Source organism: Erinaceus europaeus, chromosome 1 (genome assembly GCF_950295315.1).
Source record: "Erinaceus europaeus chromosome 1, mEriEur2.1, whole genome shotgun sequence".
Lineage (NCBI taxonomy): Eukaryota > Metazoa > Chordata > Mammalia > Eulipotyphla > Erinaceidae > Erinaceus > Erinaceus europaeus.
In genome coordinates, this window is record NC_080162.1 from 119,424,026 (window position 1) to 119,441,502 (window position 17,477).

The 17,477-nt window shown below is 40.8% G+C and overlaps 1 protein-coding gene across 1 annotated transcript in view; it reads left to right on the forward strand.

The window, feature by feature from the left end:
* Positions 1-7,217: 7,217 nt before the first annotated feature.
* The window catches only part of ANXA13 (annexin A13), a 72,858-nt gene continuing 62,598 nt past the window's right edge, over positions 7,218-17,477 (forward strand). Inside the window, exons 1-2 of the mRNA XM_060202054.1 lie at positions 7,218-7,289; positions 12,480-12,611. Coding sequence (XP_060058037.1) covers positions 7,218-7,289; positions 12,480-12,611 — 204 coding nt within the window. The remainder of the gene's footprint in view (positions 7,290-12,479; positions 12,612-17,477) is intronic.

Consider the following 17,477-nt stretch of genomic DNA (forward strand, 5'->3'; position numbering starts at 1 on the left):
TATAAAGGGTTAGAGAAGCACCTGTAGAGGATAAAGTAAAGATGCAGAAATGAGAAGAGTCGAGAAGGAAATGTGTGATCACTTTCCTCTGTCTTCAAGAGTATCTAGAATTTTTGTTCTGCTAATGGTAGGAAATAATGGAAGAGTTAAAAGTCTGTTGTAGAGAGAGGCTATAAAAGAGTCATACTATATATATATATATATATATATATATACTTGAACTTTAAATTTACTTATATTTTAAATAAATACTTATATTTTTAAAATAAATACTTATATTTATTTTAAATAATTACTTATATTTAAGGTGGTGCATTTCTACCATATGAAGTCAATCTATTTTAGAACATTTGTGATCTAGAATTAATGTAATTCCCATATAAGTCCCACCCAATTTTTTTAGGAGAATAGAACAAAAGGTATGAAGGTTTATCTGGAACCAGAAAATACCTAGAATAGCCAAAACAATCTTGAGGGGAAAAAAAAGCAGAACTGGAGGCATCACCCCCAGATCTCAGACTATATTACAGGGCTATTGTAATTAAAACTGCCAAAACCTGGAAGCAACCTAGATGTCCAGCATTGGATGAGTGGCTGAGAAAGTTTTTATCATATATATATATATATATATATATATATATATATATATATATGGTTTTAAGTATATATTACTCAGTTATTAAGAATACTTTATCCACTTTCTTCACCTCATCTTGGATAGAGGTTGAAGGAATCATGTTAGAGATAAACCAGAAAGAGAAAGATGAGTATGGGATGATCTCACTGACAGACAGAAGTTGATAAATAAAAACAGAAGGAAAAACCAAAGCAGAACTTGGATTGGGTTTGGTGTATTACACCAAAGTAAAGGACTCTATGGGGTGGAGGTGGGAGGCTTGCCAGTCCTACTGCATGATAGTGAAGGAGGACTTAACCTGGGGGTAATTGTGTTTTGCAGAAAACCAAGAGATTTTACACATATACCAGATAATTACCTTTACTGTAAACTGATAATCCCCAATTTAAAAAAAAAAAGAACATATGTGATCTAATATGGAAACATCCCAATGTTAATAAGCAAGCCACTTTGCCTCAAATGTACAACATTTGTAATAGTTCAGAGCTCTGCCCCACTAGGGAAAAGTAACAACAGGCTGGGGATATGGATCTAACAGCCAATGCCCATGTCCAGTGGAGAAGCAATTACAGAGGCCAGACTTCCCACCTTCTGTACCCCATAATGAACTTTGGTCCATACTCCCAGAGGGGAAGAAACATTAGGGGAAGATGACCAGAGGGCTCTGAACTCCAATTCCATCAAGTGTCCACTAGGGGCTGATCTGACATAACATTTCCATACCTAAACCTGCAAAACCTTCACTTTCTAAACCAACTTTTAAAATGCTTTTCAGATAGGAAAACAGAAACAGAGGGAAAGAAACTACAGTCTCAAAGTTTCTGCCTGTCTGGTGGGGATGAGCCTTGAACCTGGGTCAGATGCCTGACAAAGTAAGCATACTAACTAGTTAAGTGAACCATCCAGTCAAGCCTTAAGAAGAGTATATTCTTTTTTTTTCTTTTTTATTTAAGAAAGGCTTAATTAACAAAACCATAAGGTAGGAGGGGTACAGTTCCACACAATTCCCACCACCCAATCTCCATATCCCACCCTCTCTCCTGATAGCTTTCCCATTCTCTATCCCTCTGGAAGCATGGACCCAGGGTCATTATGGGTTGCAGAAGGTAGAAGGTCTGGCTTCTGTAATTGCTTCCCCGCTGAACATGGGCATTGACTGGTTGGTCCATACTCCCAGTCTGCCTCTCTCTTTCCCTAGTAGGATGGGTCTCTGGGGAAGCGGAGCTCCAGGACACATTAGTGGGGTCTTCAGTCCAGGGAAGCTTGGCCAGCATCCTGATGACATCTGGAACCTCGTGACTGAAAAAAGAGTTAACATACGAAGCCAAACAAATTGTTGAGCAATCATGGACCCAAAGGTTGGAATAGTGGAGAGGAAGTGTTAGGGGGGTACTCACTGCAAACTCTAGTGTACTTCTGCTTTCAGGTATATATTTTGCACTAGTTTATGGATACGTGTGAACATATGCTCTCTCTCACAGAAACTGGTGTATATCTAGGTTTTGGGACTTTGTTAGAAAGTGAACCACCTGAGATGGAATTAGAGTATACTATGAAAGGAAAGGTCTCACCCGAGTAATGAAGCTGAAGGGTTGTCATTCCACACCTGAAGTCTCTGGAAACAGTCTGAAGTGAAGCATGTTGAGGTGGCTATCGTTGTGTTGGTTAGGTTGTGATCGGCAGATGCAATATTATTTGATATGGATTGGGAGAGGCATATGGGAAAGTGGGCCCTATACAATGGTTCTAGGACTGGGGGAAGTAGAGGCTCTATAGTGGAGATGTGAGGTTCCTGCTGTCTTAGGGTTCAAAAAGACAATGGATAGTTAATGTTATCATCACATTATTTGGTAATTGGGTTAACTTTGAAAAGTCCTTTTGTTATGGTTTGCTGTACAGTGCGAAAAAGAGGTGTGTACTCCTATGTTCATAGCAGCACAATTCATAATAGCTAAAACCTGGAAGCAACCCAGGTGCCCAACAACAGATGAGTGGCTGAGAAAGCTGTGGTATATATACACAATGGAATACTATGCAGCTATCAAGAACAATGAACCCACCCTCTCTGACCCATCTTGGTCAGAGCTAGAAGGAATTATGTTAAGTGAGCTAAGTCAGAAAGATAAAGATGAGTATGGGATGATCCCACTCATCAACAGAAGTTGAGTAAGAAGATCTGAAAGGGAAACTAAAAGCAGAACCTGACCAAATTGTAAGTAGGGCACCAAAGTAAAAATCCTGTGGTGAGGGGTAGACATGCAGCTTCCTGGGCCAGTGGGGGGTGGGAGTGGGTGGGAGGGATGGGTCACAGTCTTTTGGTGGTGGGAATGGTGTTTATGTACACTCCTAGTAAAATATAGTCATATAAATCACTAGTTAATTAATATGAAAGGGGGAAAATTAATTGTATGTCTCGAAATTTTTCAAAACACAAACTGAATCTTTTAAATATATAGGCTATGTATTTGATATGCAGACTCTCTCAAAAGCCTAGACCAAGTAGATCAGAAGCAACCAATAGCACAGCTATATACAAGAAGAGTATATTCTATCCAAACCATTTTTTCAGATTTGAAAGTCCTTGAAATCCTTTTTGGAAGTTGTCTTCAATATCTAATAATACCAACAACTGTTGACTCTCTCTGGTTGATTTTGACACTCAGACCTGCTGGGCTGTGCTTTGATGCAGTCATGTGCCATCTCATGGTCACTGTTGGTCACTGCTTCCTTTGGTGGTTCAGGTAGACAGGACATGCCCACTTCAAAGCATGTTTTATCACTAACTGAAAGAATTTTAATGGTATCAGGAGTAAAACTGCATTTTGAGTGAATGTGATCTGTTAATCTCACTATTGGTATTCAATTGTTTTTGAAAAGATGCTGGACTGGCAGAAAAAAATAAGTTAAAAAGTCAAAGATAAGGTTATAGAAGGTGGTGGAATTGAAAAAGCATCTGGGATTACTCTTTTTTCTCCATTACTTAATCAAATTAGTTAATTTAAGTAAGTAGATAAAATACAAAGTTCCAAAATACTAATAATTTCAGTATTTTTTAAAATATTTATTGTCAGGAAACACTGACACTAAGTACTCATTGAAATAAATTTATGAATAAATTAGACTAAAAGTGATTTCTAATGTTTGATAAAACTCTATAGCTCAGTAGTCCATGACCAGTTATATACATTTTTGCTTATGCAAAATAATTATACCAATCTAGGCTTTCTCATACAAGAACTAAGCAGGCTTTCCATGTCTGAGGTACCAAAGTCCCAGGTTCAATCACCAGCATCACTAAGCCAGAGTTGAGCAGTGCTTGGTAAAAAAGAAGGAAATCTAGAGGGCAGCCATGGTGCATCAGGTTAAGCGCACATAGTGAGAAGCATAAGAACCCATGGAAGGACCCTGGTTCAAGCCTCCAACTCCCTACCTGCAGGGACAGGGGTTGCTTCACAAGTGATGAAGCTGGTCTTCAGGTGTCTTTCTCTCCCCCTCTCTGTCTCCCCCTCCTCTCACTTCTCTCTGTCCTATACAAAAATAAATACATAAATAAAAAATTTTTAAAAAATGGCCACAGGAGCAGTGGATTCATAGTGCAGGCACCAAGCCCCAGCATTAACCCTGGAGGCAAAGAAGAAGAAGGAGGGGGAGGGGGAGGAGGAGGAGGAGCAGCCTTCATTCGACAATATTGTGGGCCAAAGAAATAATTTCTCTACCCTCTGACAACTTGGGAGAACCATGAAATAAATTTAAAAAGTATACACGAATGAACTAGTATGGAAAAAGCCTGAATTTGTGTTATAGCTAAGATATTCTTCCATCTTGGGTCTTCAGCACTTATTTGGATGTTTGTCACAGTGATTTAGGACTTGGCTGAAATGAAATATGTTTCGCTTCCTTCTACATTGTTCCATTCAGTGTTTACTCCTTCAGTAACACGTAAGTCTCTTAGCTGTCTAATGAGCAATACGAGTTTGTCAAGCAGTGTAAATTGTGGTCACAGATTAAAGTCAGGTATACTAGGACTGTTCCATGACCTCCATAAATGAGATCTGAGTGAGAGATAGGATACTTTTCTTGGCTAAAGCTACAACTAATCCCAGGAAAATGTAAATTGGCTCATTTTTTTTTCTTGTTCCTACTATTTTTATTTAATTTTTATGAGAGTGAGCTACAAAGATACACAGAGAAAGACATCAAGAAGGACCAGAGCACCACTCAGTTCTGGCCTAATTGGCTCATTGTTAACCCAGTTGTATCTAAGCATTTCTTCTTAATTCACAGAGGTGAAATTTTCTTTCTTAGAGAATTTATGAAGATTTAGTTAAATGTGAATGAGCATATAATTTTAGAATTTATATAGTGTGTTTTTCTTTTTTTCAAAGCCAGGGACTTGCTATATGCACAGTTTCACTGTGACTTGTCAGTGTGAGTAAACAAGGAGGAAGGGGGGGGACAAGTGTGTGTGATTAGCAGATGACATTTTAGCATAGGGCATAACACAGGAACTATAGTAACTCAAGAACTGAAGGTGGTTTAAGCAGATATCTGGTAGAAACACCTGCTCTTGACTCCCTTTTTTCTCCCAAGAGCCACTAGGATATAACATCCTTAAATTGGCCATGCAAAATTATTGACATAAAAATTAGCACTTAATGTGGCTATGCAAAAAAAAAAAAAAAAAGCTCCCAGATTTATTGAACTTCAAGTTCTGCCTTCAGTCACCTTGGCAAGACCAGACCAAATGATTTCTATGGCCTATGGGCCAGGTGTTCTCCACCCTTGATCAAGATTAAATTAAGATTTCTGAAGCAAATATGGAAGAAATAGTTTTCCTTGCTGGACCTTCATACTTGAATAGATCTGAAAGAATGGAGGGGAAGTTTCTGTTTGTTTAATATAGAATGGTATTGGAGGTAACACGGAGACCAAGGCACACTACAATCAAAAGGACTGAGTGGGACAGATGATGTGTTTCAGTGTACTTGTGTGGTGTGCTGCTTGCTTGTATGCGACCCAGGTTCAAGCTCTGTCCCCACTGCACTGAAAGAAGCTTTGGTGCTGTGGTTTCTTGCTCTCTCTAAAGAATAAATAAGTCAGTAAATACATATAATATAAAGATGGCTGAATGACTCTATAACTAATTTTGATGGGATAGACTAAAAAGCCACCACCCTCCAAGAGTTGACTTATCTTTCTCAGCTCTCTAATATCATGTGAAATGTTAATATGTCATGATCATGAAATTGAGTATTGCATTTTAAAACCCTAACAGAGTCAAAAGAACCTAGTTTATAGTCCTTCCTATTTTTACATACACACTTCCACACCAAATTCTTGATATAACAAGTCAAGAAAAGAAATGTAGATTATCGTAAATGTGGAAGTCACTTGTAGCTTCTTGCCAAGTGATCACTCGAATCTAGAAAAATGTGATGTTGGTGGTTCATTTTATGATTAAACTGCAAAGTTAAATATTCACCACACACTGCATTAAAGTTAATTGCTGGTACAAGCTGGTACAGGGTGTTTATTTCTGATATGAGAAGCCAGGCACACCTACTATTAGCAAATAATGACATGACACTGTGACAGAGTACCCAGGAAAGCATGCCAAAGCTTCTTAGTCACATCATTTCATCATGCCGGTAATTACTTCCAGCTTCTCACGGAGTTACTTCAGAACTCTCTGGTTCAATGGTTCTCAACATCTGGAGGAGATCTATTGCCATCTAGCTAGTGGAGGCCAGGGGTGATCTCCTAGGAAGCAGATGATGGTCCCTTACTCCCCACTGTAGAAAAGAATTGTCTACCCTCAAATATCAGTAGTGCTGAGGTTGAAGACTCTCCTTCAAACAATAAATACTCCAAAAACTTTTGCCTACCTTTGCCCCCGCATATACATGAACATTTCTGGTTTCATATTTCAAGTAATTTCTGGATGTTTTCAGTGAAATCATTGTAGAGAAATTTACATACACCCCAAACAATTACATAGTTGTCAAATATAATGGCTTAATTTCAGATCCATATCTGATGAGTAGAGGACTGTAGCCACATTTTGCTTTAGATTTCCCCACTTGCAAAACGGGGGAAGTAATATTAACTATCTCACAAACCTGGTAAAATGTTTAAATAAACAAAGTAAAGTACTTGGAATTTTTTGTTAACGCATACTACAGTTTAGAAGGTGAAAAAAACACCTCAGACTGTATCCAGAGACTTCACGTGTGGAATGACAACCCTTCAACTTCAATACTCGGGTGAGAAGGTGAAAAAAAAAAAAGATGGAATGTTCCCACAATTAGATGACTTGTGTATCTGGTATACAGAGTTGCCTGAACATTCGCTAGTTCATTAACAGATGGCTACAGAAACAAGGACCTGTAAGAACTGTAATGAATAAAAGATGTAACCCGAGTTTGCTTGTTTGTTTCTAAAGTCTCTCACCTGCCCTCTTGGAAAGTTTATTTTATTTATTTTTTTTTTAGATTTATTTTATTTATCACAAAGAAAAGTGCTAAATGACACAGAGAGAAGGAGAGAGATGAGTCAAAGCAGCATTCTTGACAGATGCAGTATGGGGAATAAACCAGGAATTTCAGCTGTTCAAGTAAATCTGATGGTATACCACCAAATTAAACTTCATGCAGTATGTGTGGTATCTGTCAGTAGCCACCAGGGACTTTAGTCTTGCTGATACTGAGTGATGTTTATGACTACACAATGCAGTAGAATTTCCTACAATATGCTCTGTGTATCTCCCCAACTAAGTAAGAATGTTCTTTATAATACTGATTAATTTGAAACAGTTGTGCCAGTGGAGTTCCTTCCCATTGCCTCCTTTATTACCCCCCAATTCCTCTGATGACACTGATTCCATTACTCATGAATAATGCCTGTAGAAAAGCAGTTCTTGTCAATCTAAGATGTTTGTATTCACTGGGGGTGGGAGTAGGAGTGTGTTTTCTTCTTCTTCTCCTTCTCCTTATCCTTCTCCTTCTTCTTCTTCTTTTTTAACCAGAGCACTGCTCAGCTCTGGCTTATGTTGGTCCGGGGTATTGAACCTGGGACTTTGGAGCCTCAGGCATGAGACTCTTTGCATAACCATTATGCTATCTACCCTCCACCCTTTTTTCTGCTTCTTATCATAGTTCATTTGGTATATCCACATAGCACATAATTACTCGTTGTACATTTATTTTCCCAGTTATCTACCAACCATCTTTTGCCTAAGTAGCACCTGGCTAGATAACTTATAACTTAAAAGGTTCTATGCTTTCTAGTCATGTAACATGAACCCCAAAAGTCAAATCCAAAACTTTCAACATGTTCTTCTCAGGCAGCTGACAAGCAAGCATGAGAGCTTCATGAGAAGAGAGGTGCATAAATTCTAGGACATAAAATAAATCACTGCATCTCAATTGTTGGGCCATAAAGCCAGCCCCCACCCCCACCCCCACCCCACCCCCGCTGTGCAGCAAAGTTAGCTTGGCACTCAATTACCAATTAAATTCCTATTTAGACTTGATGCCATTTTCACTCTAAAAATTCTCTCTGAAAAAGAAGTCTAGATTATCAGGAGAAGTTAGGAAGTCTCCGTTATCTGTTCATGAGTGATGTGTGACCTTCACTACTTCATCTACTAAGAACTATATCTTCCAGTCAGCAAGTGACTTGTTAATTTCTGGTTCCATTATTTACTGGTTATCCCTATGTGTGACTTGTAATTTCTATACCTCTAGTTAAAGACAGTTTAAGACTATTCATGAAATCTGAAGTGCAGGCAAGATTTATCTGCCACTGCATTATTTGGTCTACCTTGCATTATGTAGAGATCATCAAATAAAGACCCTGCATGGAGTCTACAAATGCTGTTATTCTTGGGATAGTAAAGGGCCTCAGAATGAATGCCTTTTAGCATATACCTTCTTTATAGAAAGTTCAGGTCTTGAAGTCAGCCAGTAATGTAGAGCCAAAATGTGGAGATTTCAAAAGGCAGGGAATTCTTCTCTTGGGTATCTTAATTCTGTCACTCAATTCATACCACAGAGGAGGCTGTCTTCAAAGTAACAGACTGAACATGGGGATTTTATATCTTGCTACGGACACCGTTTTGACTGCAATTGTGACATGAAAAATTGGAAATAAAAATATCCTTTCATTTATTAACATTGGCAACACTAGCTTTTAGCAAATTTTTGAACAGCAAAGCAGACAAAAAACCCTATTTTTATGAAAGTGAGTACATTTAATTTTTTTTATTTTATTAGTGATTTAATAATGATTGACAAGATTGTGGGATAAGAGGGGTACAACTCTATACAGTTCCCACCACCAGAGTTCCATATCTTCTCCCCTCCACTGGAAGCTTCCCTCTTTCTTATTCCTCTGGGAGTATAGACTAAAGATTTTTATGGGGTGCAGAAGGTGGAAGGTCTGGCTTCTGTAATTGCTTCTCTGCTGAATTTGGGCATTAAAAAGGCCAGATTAAAAGGTCCCCATTGGAATCCTAAAATCCTAGAAGAAATGAGTTTTATATGGTATTTGGCTCCCTCACTTTAAAGTTATAAAAATGGGAGCACTTAAAGATTAAGGGTCTTGTTTATGGTTGCCAGCTAACTATCGATTGCAGAGAATCAATTGGCACAGTGCCTTGTGGGTAACAGGCCAGAGAAACCAAGCTGTCCCTGGAGTGACCATATAGACAACCACCTGCTCTACTTCATCCTTATCAGGTCAACTCTAATTTGAACCGATCTCTTTACAGACATTTAATTAACTACTTAAATGTAATTAACTAAGAATTCATGTATTAGGAGCAGGTGGTGTCTACTTGGTTTAGCACATATGTTACTCTGAAGGTTAGGGTTCAAGCCCCTAGTCCACACTGACAGAAGGGATGCTTCAAGAGTATTGGAGTAGTACTGCAAGTATCTAGTATCTCCCCTTCTCTCTCTCTCTCTTTTTCTCTCTCTCTCTCCCTCTTATCCTCTGTCCAAAAAAAAATAGTTGGCACCAAGAATATTTGTGTCATGATGTGGGAACCAAGCCCCAGTGGCAAATGTCTCTTTTCTTCTGCTCTGCACACCTCTGAAGTCTGTGGTGTACATATATGAAGGACAATCTTTTAAACATTAAATGAGTTGCTGACTCTCAAAAAGTCCATTAGTGATTTTGAGATTCTCTACACACAAGCTTCTACTCCCTCACCATAGCTTCCAAAGTCCTACTCACCTAATTCTCCCTTCTGACCATCTTTATCCCTCTTCTCCCCACCCTCCAACTGCCGCACTCACTGACAGATTTTTTTTTTATAGCCATCAGGGTTATCATTAGAGCTCTGTGCTTGCACAATGAATCCCCTGCTCCTGGCAGTCATGATATTCCTTTCATTTCTTTTTGTTTAGATAGATAGAGGGAAATTGGGAGAGAAGGGAAGAGAGAGAGAGAGAGAGAGAGAGAGAGAGATCTGCAGACATGCTTTAACACTGCTGAAGCATTCTCTCTGTAAGTGGAGACTGGGGGCTTGAACCCAGGTTCTTGTCCATGGTAACATGCAGCACCACTGACATCTTTTTTAAAATTTGACTTTATTACCAAAGCCTTTCTACTTTAGGTTCTGAACTGCCATGGCTTCTCCTCTATTCTTTAAATAGATATACCTGTTCTTATGATTGTAGTTTTTCAGAATCAACACACACACACACACACACACACACACACACACACACACGCCTACCTCTTTTCTGTCCCCAGTACAGTTGACCTCCCTGTTAACCTTATTTCCATTACTTTTTTTTTTTTCTTTAACCAAAGTGCTTATCAGCTCTGGTTTATGTTGGTGCAGGGGACTGAGCCTGGGACTTTGGAGCCTCAGGCATGAAAGCCGTTACATTTAATCTTTGGGTACTTATTTATAGTTGTATCAGAACCCACCATGACTCAGACCTGGGCTTGTCACCACCAACCCCTAGTGTCAAACAAAGTGCCTGGTACAAAATAAAGTATCTGTTTAGTTCATTTAGTAAGTTGCACTAATGAAGCTCCTTTGTAAGAGTGGAAATTGGAAGAATCACAGAATCACCCACATTCATTCATAGTTTGGTTTGTAGGCAAAAATTCCACCCTTCTGAAGGAAGGTGGCAAGATGGCAACCATCTAGCAGTGCTATGACTATTCTCTGAAAAATGGAGACAAGAAAAATTGCATGTATGAAAACTATAGGAACTGGAATAAGCCATAAGTCACAGAAAACCCAAAAGCGGAGGAAGAGAATCCCAGGGAACTTCTGAGCAAAGACAAAAACAACCTAAAAATACAGGTCTGTCCTTCACAGGGTAGAGTGCCCTCACAGCCACCTGGAACCCAAACATAACTAAAGCAACCAAAGCTGCACTAGAAGTACTTACTACCTCCCCCCAAAAAAAAACCTACTTTGCCGGGTCAGTTTCCCCCACCTGGGACACACAGCTTCACCAGAGACCTACCCAGGTGATCTCGTACACACTGTACAGTGCCCAGTCTGGAATCTCTGGCCCCCAGTCCACTGTATAGACTTTGTCCTACAAAAGCCTGCCAGGTGCTGAGTAGCCAGCCTTGGGAGATGAACCCACCACCAATAACCAGCCACAGTCAATATCTGCCCTGAACCATGGAGAGGGACCCAGATCACTGCACTCACTACCTGAGTCAGTGCTCCTAAGCACCCTGGTCAGCCTGCCAGGACACACAGGGAGCTACCCCCCCATCACCCCTACTTGCTGCCTAAGACACCATGTACCCCATCCAGGTTTCACTAGGATGCAGGGAGCTCACCACCTACTTGCCTTGGCTCCAGAGACCCACATCCCCTGAGGGTTTCCTTGGGTCACTGAGGGACCTAGCCTTCCCTGCATGCATTGCAAGAGGCCCACACATCACAGGGGGTCTTCTGAGGGTAGAGGGTGGGAGCTGGTCACCTTAGTGCCTTGCCTTCAGAGCCCCATGCACACATGACTCCCCTGCCATCCACCCCCTGGTGATGAAATCCCACTGGTGATGGGGTCCTACCCTCTGCTTGAGCTACATAGTCAGAGATAGTTGCCCCCTGCCCCAGCAATGCAGAGACACCAGGAGTCACTGTCCACCCTCCCACAACCCTGGACCTCGCCTACACTGCCTGGGAACCAATAGTTCTGCCTCAGACCAAACTAAGTCCGGACCCCCATGTTGTAGATTGTCTACCAGGAGATAGGTTGCATTCTTTCTACACAGAGACACCCAGTAGTCGCTGAGGATCCCAGTTCACCTACCAGAACCTAGAAGCAACCCAGATGTCCAACATCAAATGAGTGACTAAAAAATTGTGAAATATATATATATAATATATATATATATATATATCAGCTATTACAAATTATTGTCTCCTTTGCATCCTCTTGGATGTTGAGTGAGATAAGCCAAAAAGAGATCTCATTTATTAGCAGGACTTAGTAAAAGAGAGATGGAGAGGGAGAGCACAAAGTGAAACACAGACTGAACATGGTGTATTGCACCAAAGCAACTTAGGGGAGGGAGAGGGAGGAAAGAGAGGAAAAAAATGTTAGGGGCCTAGTGCATAATGAAGTTGTATGCATATGTCAATGACAGCACTATAAAGCATTATTGGCCATTCAATAAAATAGAAAAATAAAAATAAAATAATTTTCATTCATCTAACTTATCTCAGTTTATAATAAGAAAAGCATGTGAACACAAGCATGCAGGCATACCCACAGACCCATATATGTTTTATTTCTTTCTTGTAAGGACTATCTGCTTGAATTAAATTCCTGCTAAAATATATTTATATCCTTTAAAGTATTTCAAAGCTTGCCAGGTCAGTCTTCAGGTGGAGGAGGCAGAAGAGCATGCACAGGTGCATGGACAGCTGCTGAGTGTCCCATGGCAGAGGCCAGCTACAGACAGGTCAGCCCAGGTGGACACTCAGATTGTAACTGGATCTGTCTATACTTCTTCCAAATGTACGGACCAATAAATTCTTTCTTAGCTAGCTTTTGTCCAAGTTTTTAGTCATTTGAAAAGAAAATATTCCCAATTGTTCATAGTATTTTACTCCTTGAAATAAATGTAGGGGTAAAGTCCAACTGGTATATTTAATATAAACCCTAGAATTAAAGGGCATGTAACTCCAGTATGATCATATTCCTAGGCTGGTCTTTGTGCTTCCAGTACTGTGGTCTTTGTTCTACAAAATTAAATGACATTAAATCAAAGTGTTTTTTCTTTTGTAAAATTCTGCTTATGTATTTATTTATTTTAAATAGAAGCAGAGAGAAGTCCAAAAGGAAGGAGCAGGTAGAGAGTGAAAGAGAAAGAAAGACACCTTCACCACTCATGAAGTTTCCACATGCAGGTATATAGTAATTAAAAAATAAAACTTTCTCTGCTTTGGTCTGGGGTTCTAACAAATGGGGAGTTTATTACATTGTGCCTCAATAACTCACAATGTAATAGGCAAGGGGTAAAGATGGGTTAGTCATGATGGCAGGAGCCATGAGACCATAAGCTAGTACCAGTGCAGCGTTACCCATGTTCAGGTCTTCTGGGATGCAGCATGGTGAGTCCTGGGGAGAAGGAGAGAAAGCAAGGGCCACAGGAACCAAGGGCAGGAACAGAGAGCAGGAGCAGTGTGTAGAAGGATCAGAGACTAGTTACCAGTGCTCAGCTACACACATTTGGGTCCCAGCAGGAAGCAGCATGGCAGGTCCCTGGGAGAAGGAAAGAAGGCAAGGACCACCAGAACCAAGAGCAGGAATTTAGCATGCAGAAACCGAGAGATAGTAGCAACAGAGAGCAAATTTCTGGCAGACACTGGCTTAAGTAACTTATGCTCATCAGGCTGATATCAGCCATATGTTTATTCATTCATGTCCCAACACAGGTGGAGACAGGGGCTTTGAACCTTGGTCCTTGTACATGGTAATGTGTGTGTTCTACTAAATGTAGTACCATCTGGTCCCCAAGGTGTTTTTTCTTATTCAGACATGGTCTTTCCCTAATTAAAGTATAAGTGTACTTACATCTTCTTGCCTTCTTGTGGAAAACTTAAGTTCTTGGTGACACTTGGCTTAGAGCTAAAGCATTCTAACTTCTGCCTCTTGTCTACAAAGGGATAGGGAATGACTTCTTTTACATAGTATTTTCTCTTCTAAGGATATCACTTTTTTTTTTCCCTCCAGGGTATTGCTGGGCTTGGCGCCTGCACCATGAATCCACAGCTCCAGGAGGCCATTTTCCCCCCCTTTTTGTTGCCCTTGTTGTTGCAGCCTCATTGTGGTTATCATTATTGCCATTGTTGATGTTGTTCGTTGTTGGATAGGACAGAGAGAAATGGAGAGAGGAAGGGAAGACAGAGAGGGGGAGAGAAAGATAGACACCTGCCAGACCTGCTTCACCGCCTGTGAAGCGACTTCCCTGCAGGTGGGGAGCGGGGGGCTCGAACCAGGATCCCCACGCCGGTCCCTGCGCTTTGCGCCACATGTGCTTAACCCACTGTGCCACCACCCGTCCCCCAGGATATCACTTTTAATAAGTTCACCTTAATGACTTCAGCTTAACTTGGTCACATCAACAAAAAAACCTACTTTCAAATAAAGTTAAATCCACAAGTATTCAAGGCTAGAGCCTTAGCATGTCTTGGGGTTGTGGAGACTCCTAAGACTAATGGGAGATTGGAACTCCATCACCAGGTAGAGCAGCACACAGATCTAAGAGGTGTAAATAGATAGGCCCAGTCAAGGAGAAGATAGTCCATAGCACCTACAGTACTAGAGAATCATTCAGTATTTATGCTAGAAGAAAGACTATTCTTTTTTATTTAATTTAATTTATTTTTTATTTAAGAAAGGATAAATTAACAAAACCATAGGGTAGGAGGGGTACAACTCCATACAATTCCCACCACCCAATCTCCATATCCCACACCCTCCCCTGATAGCTTTCCCATTCTCTATCCCTCTGGGAGCATGGACCCAGGGTCATTGTGGGTTGCAGAAGGTGGAAGGTCTGGCTTCCCCGCTGAATATGGACGTTGACTGATTGGTCCATACTCCCAGTCTGCCTCTCTCTTTCCCTAGTAGGGTGGGTCTGTGGGGAAGAAGAGCTCCAGGACACATTGGTGGGGTCTTCAGTCCAGGAAAGCATGGCCAGCATCCTGATGGCATCTGGAACCTGGTTGCTGAAAAGAGAGTTAACATACGAAGCCAAACAAATTGTTGAGCAATCATGGACCCAAAGCTTGGAATAGTGGAGAGGAAGTGTTAGGGGGGGTACTCACTGCAAACTCTAGTGGACTTCTGCTTTCAGGTATATATTTTGCACTAGTTCATGGATACGTGTGAACATATGCTCTCTCTCACAGAAACTGGTGTATATCTAGGTTTTGGAACTTTGTTAGAAAGTGAACCACCTGGGATGGAATTAGAGAATACTATGAAAGGAAAGGTCTCACCTGAGTAATGAAGCTGAAAGGTTGTCATTCCACACGTAGTCTCTGGACACAGTCTGAGCTGAAGCATGTTGAGGTGGCAATCGTTGCGTTGATTAGGTTGCGAACGGCAGATCTAATATTATTTGATATGGATTGGGAGAGGCAAGAACAATGAACCCACCTTTTCTGACCCATCTTGGACAGGGCTAGAAGGAATTATGTTAAGTGAGCTAAGTCAGAAAGATAAAGATGAGTATGGGATGATCCCACTCATCAACAGAAGTTGAGAAAGAAGATCTGAAAGGGAAACTAAAAGCAGGATTTGACTAAATATGGAGTAGGGCACTGAAGTAAAAACCCTGTGGTGAGGGGTAGACATGCAGCTTCCTGGGCCAGTGGGGGCTGGGGGTGGGTGGGTGGGATGGGACACAGTCTTTTGGTGGTGGGAATGGTGTTTATGTACACTCCTAGTAAAGTGTAGTCATATAAATCACTAGTTAATTAATATGAGAGGGGGAAAATTAATTGTATGTCTCGAAGTTTTTACAACACAGACTGAGTCTTTTTAATATATAGGCTGTGTGTTTGATATGCGGACTCTCTCAAAAGCCTAGACCAAGTAGGTCAGAAGCAACCAATGGCACAGCTACATACAAGAGACTGGGTGCTATACAACAAACTCTAACAAAAGGACTTTTCAAAGTTAACCCAATTACCAAATAATGTGATGATAACATTAACTATCCATTGTCTTTTTGAACCCTAAAACAGCAGGAACCTCACATCTCCACTAGAGAGCCTATATTTCCCCCAGTCCTGGAAAGACTATTCTTTTCTTTCTTTCTTTTTTTTTTTTTTTACTTAAGAAAGGATTAATTAACAAAACCACAGGGTAGGAGGGGTACAATTCCACACAATTCCCACCACCCAATCTCCATTTCCCACCCCCTCCCATGATAGCTTTCCCATTCTCTATCCCTCTGGGAGCATGGACCCAGGGTCATTGTGAGTTGCAGAAGGTAGAAGGTCTGGCTTCTGTAATTGCTTCCCCGCTGAACATAGGCATTGACTGGTTGGTCCATACTCCCAGTCTGCCTCTTTCTTTCCCTAGTAGGGTGGGTCTCTGGGGAAGAAGAGCTCCAGGACACATTGGTGGGGTCTTCAGTCTAGGGAAGCCTGGCTGGCATCCTGATGATATCTGGAACCTGGTGACTGAAAAGAGAGTTAACATACGAAGCCAAACAAATTATTGAGCAATCATGGACCCAAACCTTGGAATAGTGGAGAGTAAGTGTTAGGGGGGTACTCACTGCAAACTCTAGTGTACTTCTGCTTTCAGGTATATATTTTGCACTAGTTTATGGATACGTGTGAACATATGCTCTCTCTCACAGAACCTGGTGTATATCTAGGTTTTGGGACTTTGTTAGAAAGTGAACCACCTGAGATGGAATTAGAGTATACTATGAAAGGAAAGGTAATGAAGTTGAAGGGTTGTCATTCCACACATGAAGTCTCTGGACACAGTCTGAAGTGAAGCATGTTGAGGTGGCTATCGTTGTGTTGGTTAGGTTGTGATCGGCAGATGCAATATTATTTGATATGGATTGGGAGAGGCATATGGGAAAGTGGGCCCTATACAATGGTTCCAGGACTGGGGGAAGTAGAGGCTCTATAGTGGAGATGTGAGGTTCCTGCTGTCTTAGGGTTCAAAAAGACAATCGATAGTTAATGTTATCATTACATTATTTGGTAATTGAGTTAACTTTGAAAAGTCCTTTTGTTATGGTTTGCTGTACAGTATGTGATCTCACCCACATCAAATCTGTTCACACTTTTCTTTCCCAGGCAGTTTCTTTCTTTCTCCTTTCTGTCTTCAACTATGACTGTTTTCAGGAAAAAGACCTGTTGGCACTGAATTTCCCATCTTTCCCTCTGCTGCAGTTGCATGGAGTTGTTACTGACACCCACCTCACCCAAAAGAGACAAGTAGAAGAGGACACTAAGAGTTGTTTTGTTTCAGTCAAATCCAATAGGTGGTTAGAGTGACTGTGATCCTGGTGGGGAAAAGCAAACAGAAAGTGTGTCAGTCTCTTACATGGGGTTTCATTTGATCGTTCATCTCCCTGAAGCCATAAACTATATCTGTTCTTTAAGTATACATTTCTTTTTTTCTTTTTTATTAGTGGCTTAATAATGATTAACAAGATTGTAAGATCAGAGGGGTACAATTCCATACAGTTCCAACCACCAGAATTCTGTATCCCTTCCCCTCCACTGGAAGCTTCCTTATTCTTTATTTCTCTGGGAGTATGAACCAAAATTATCTATGGGGTGCAGAAGGTGGAAGGTCTGGCTTCTGTAATT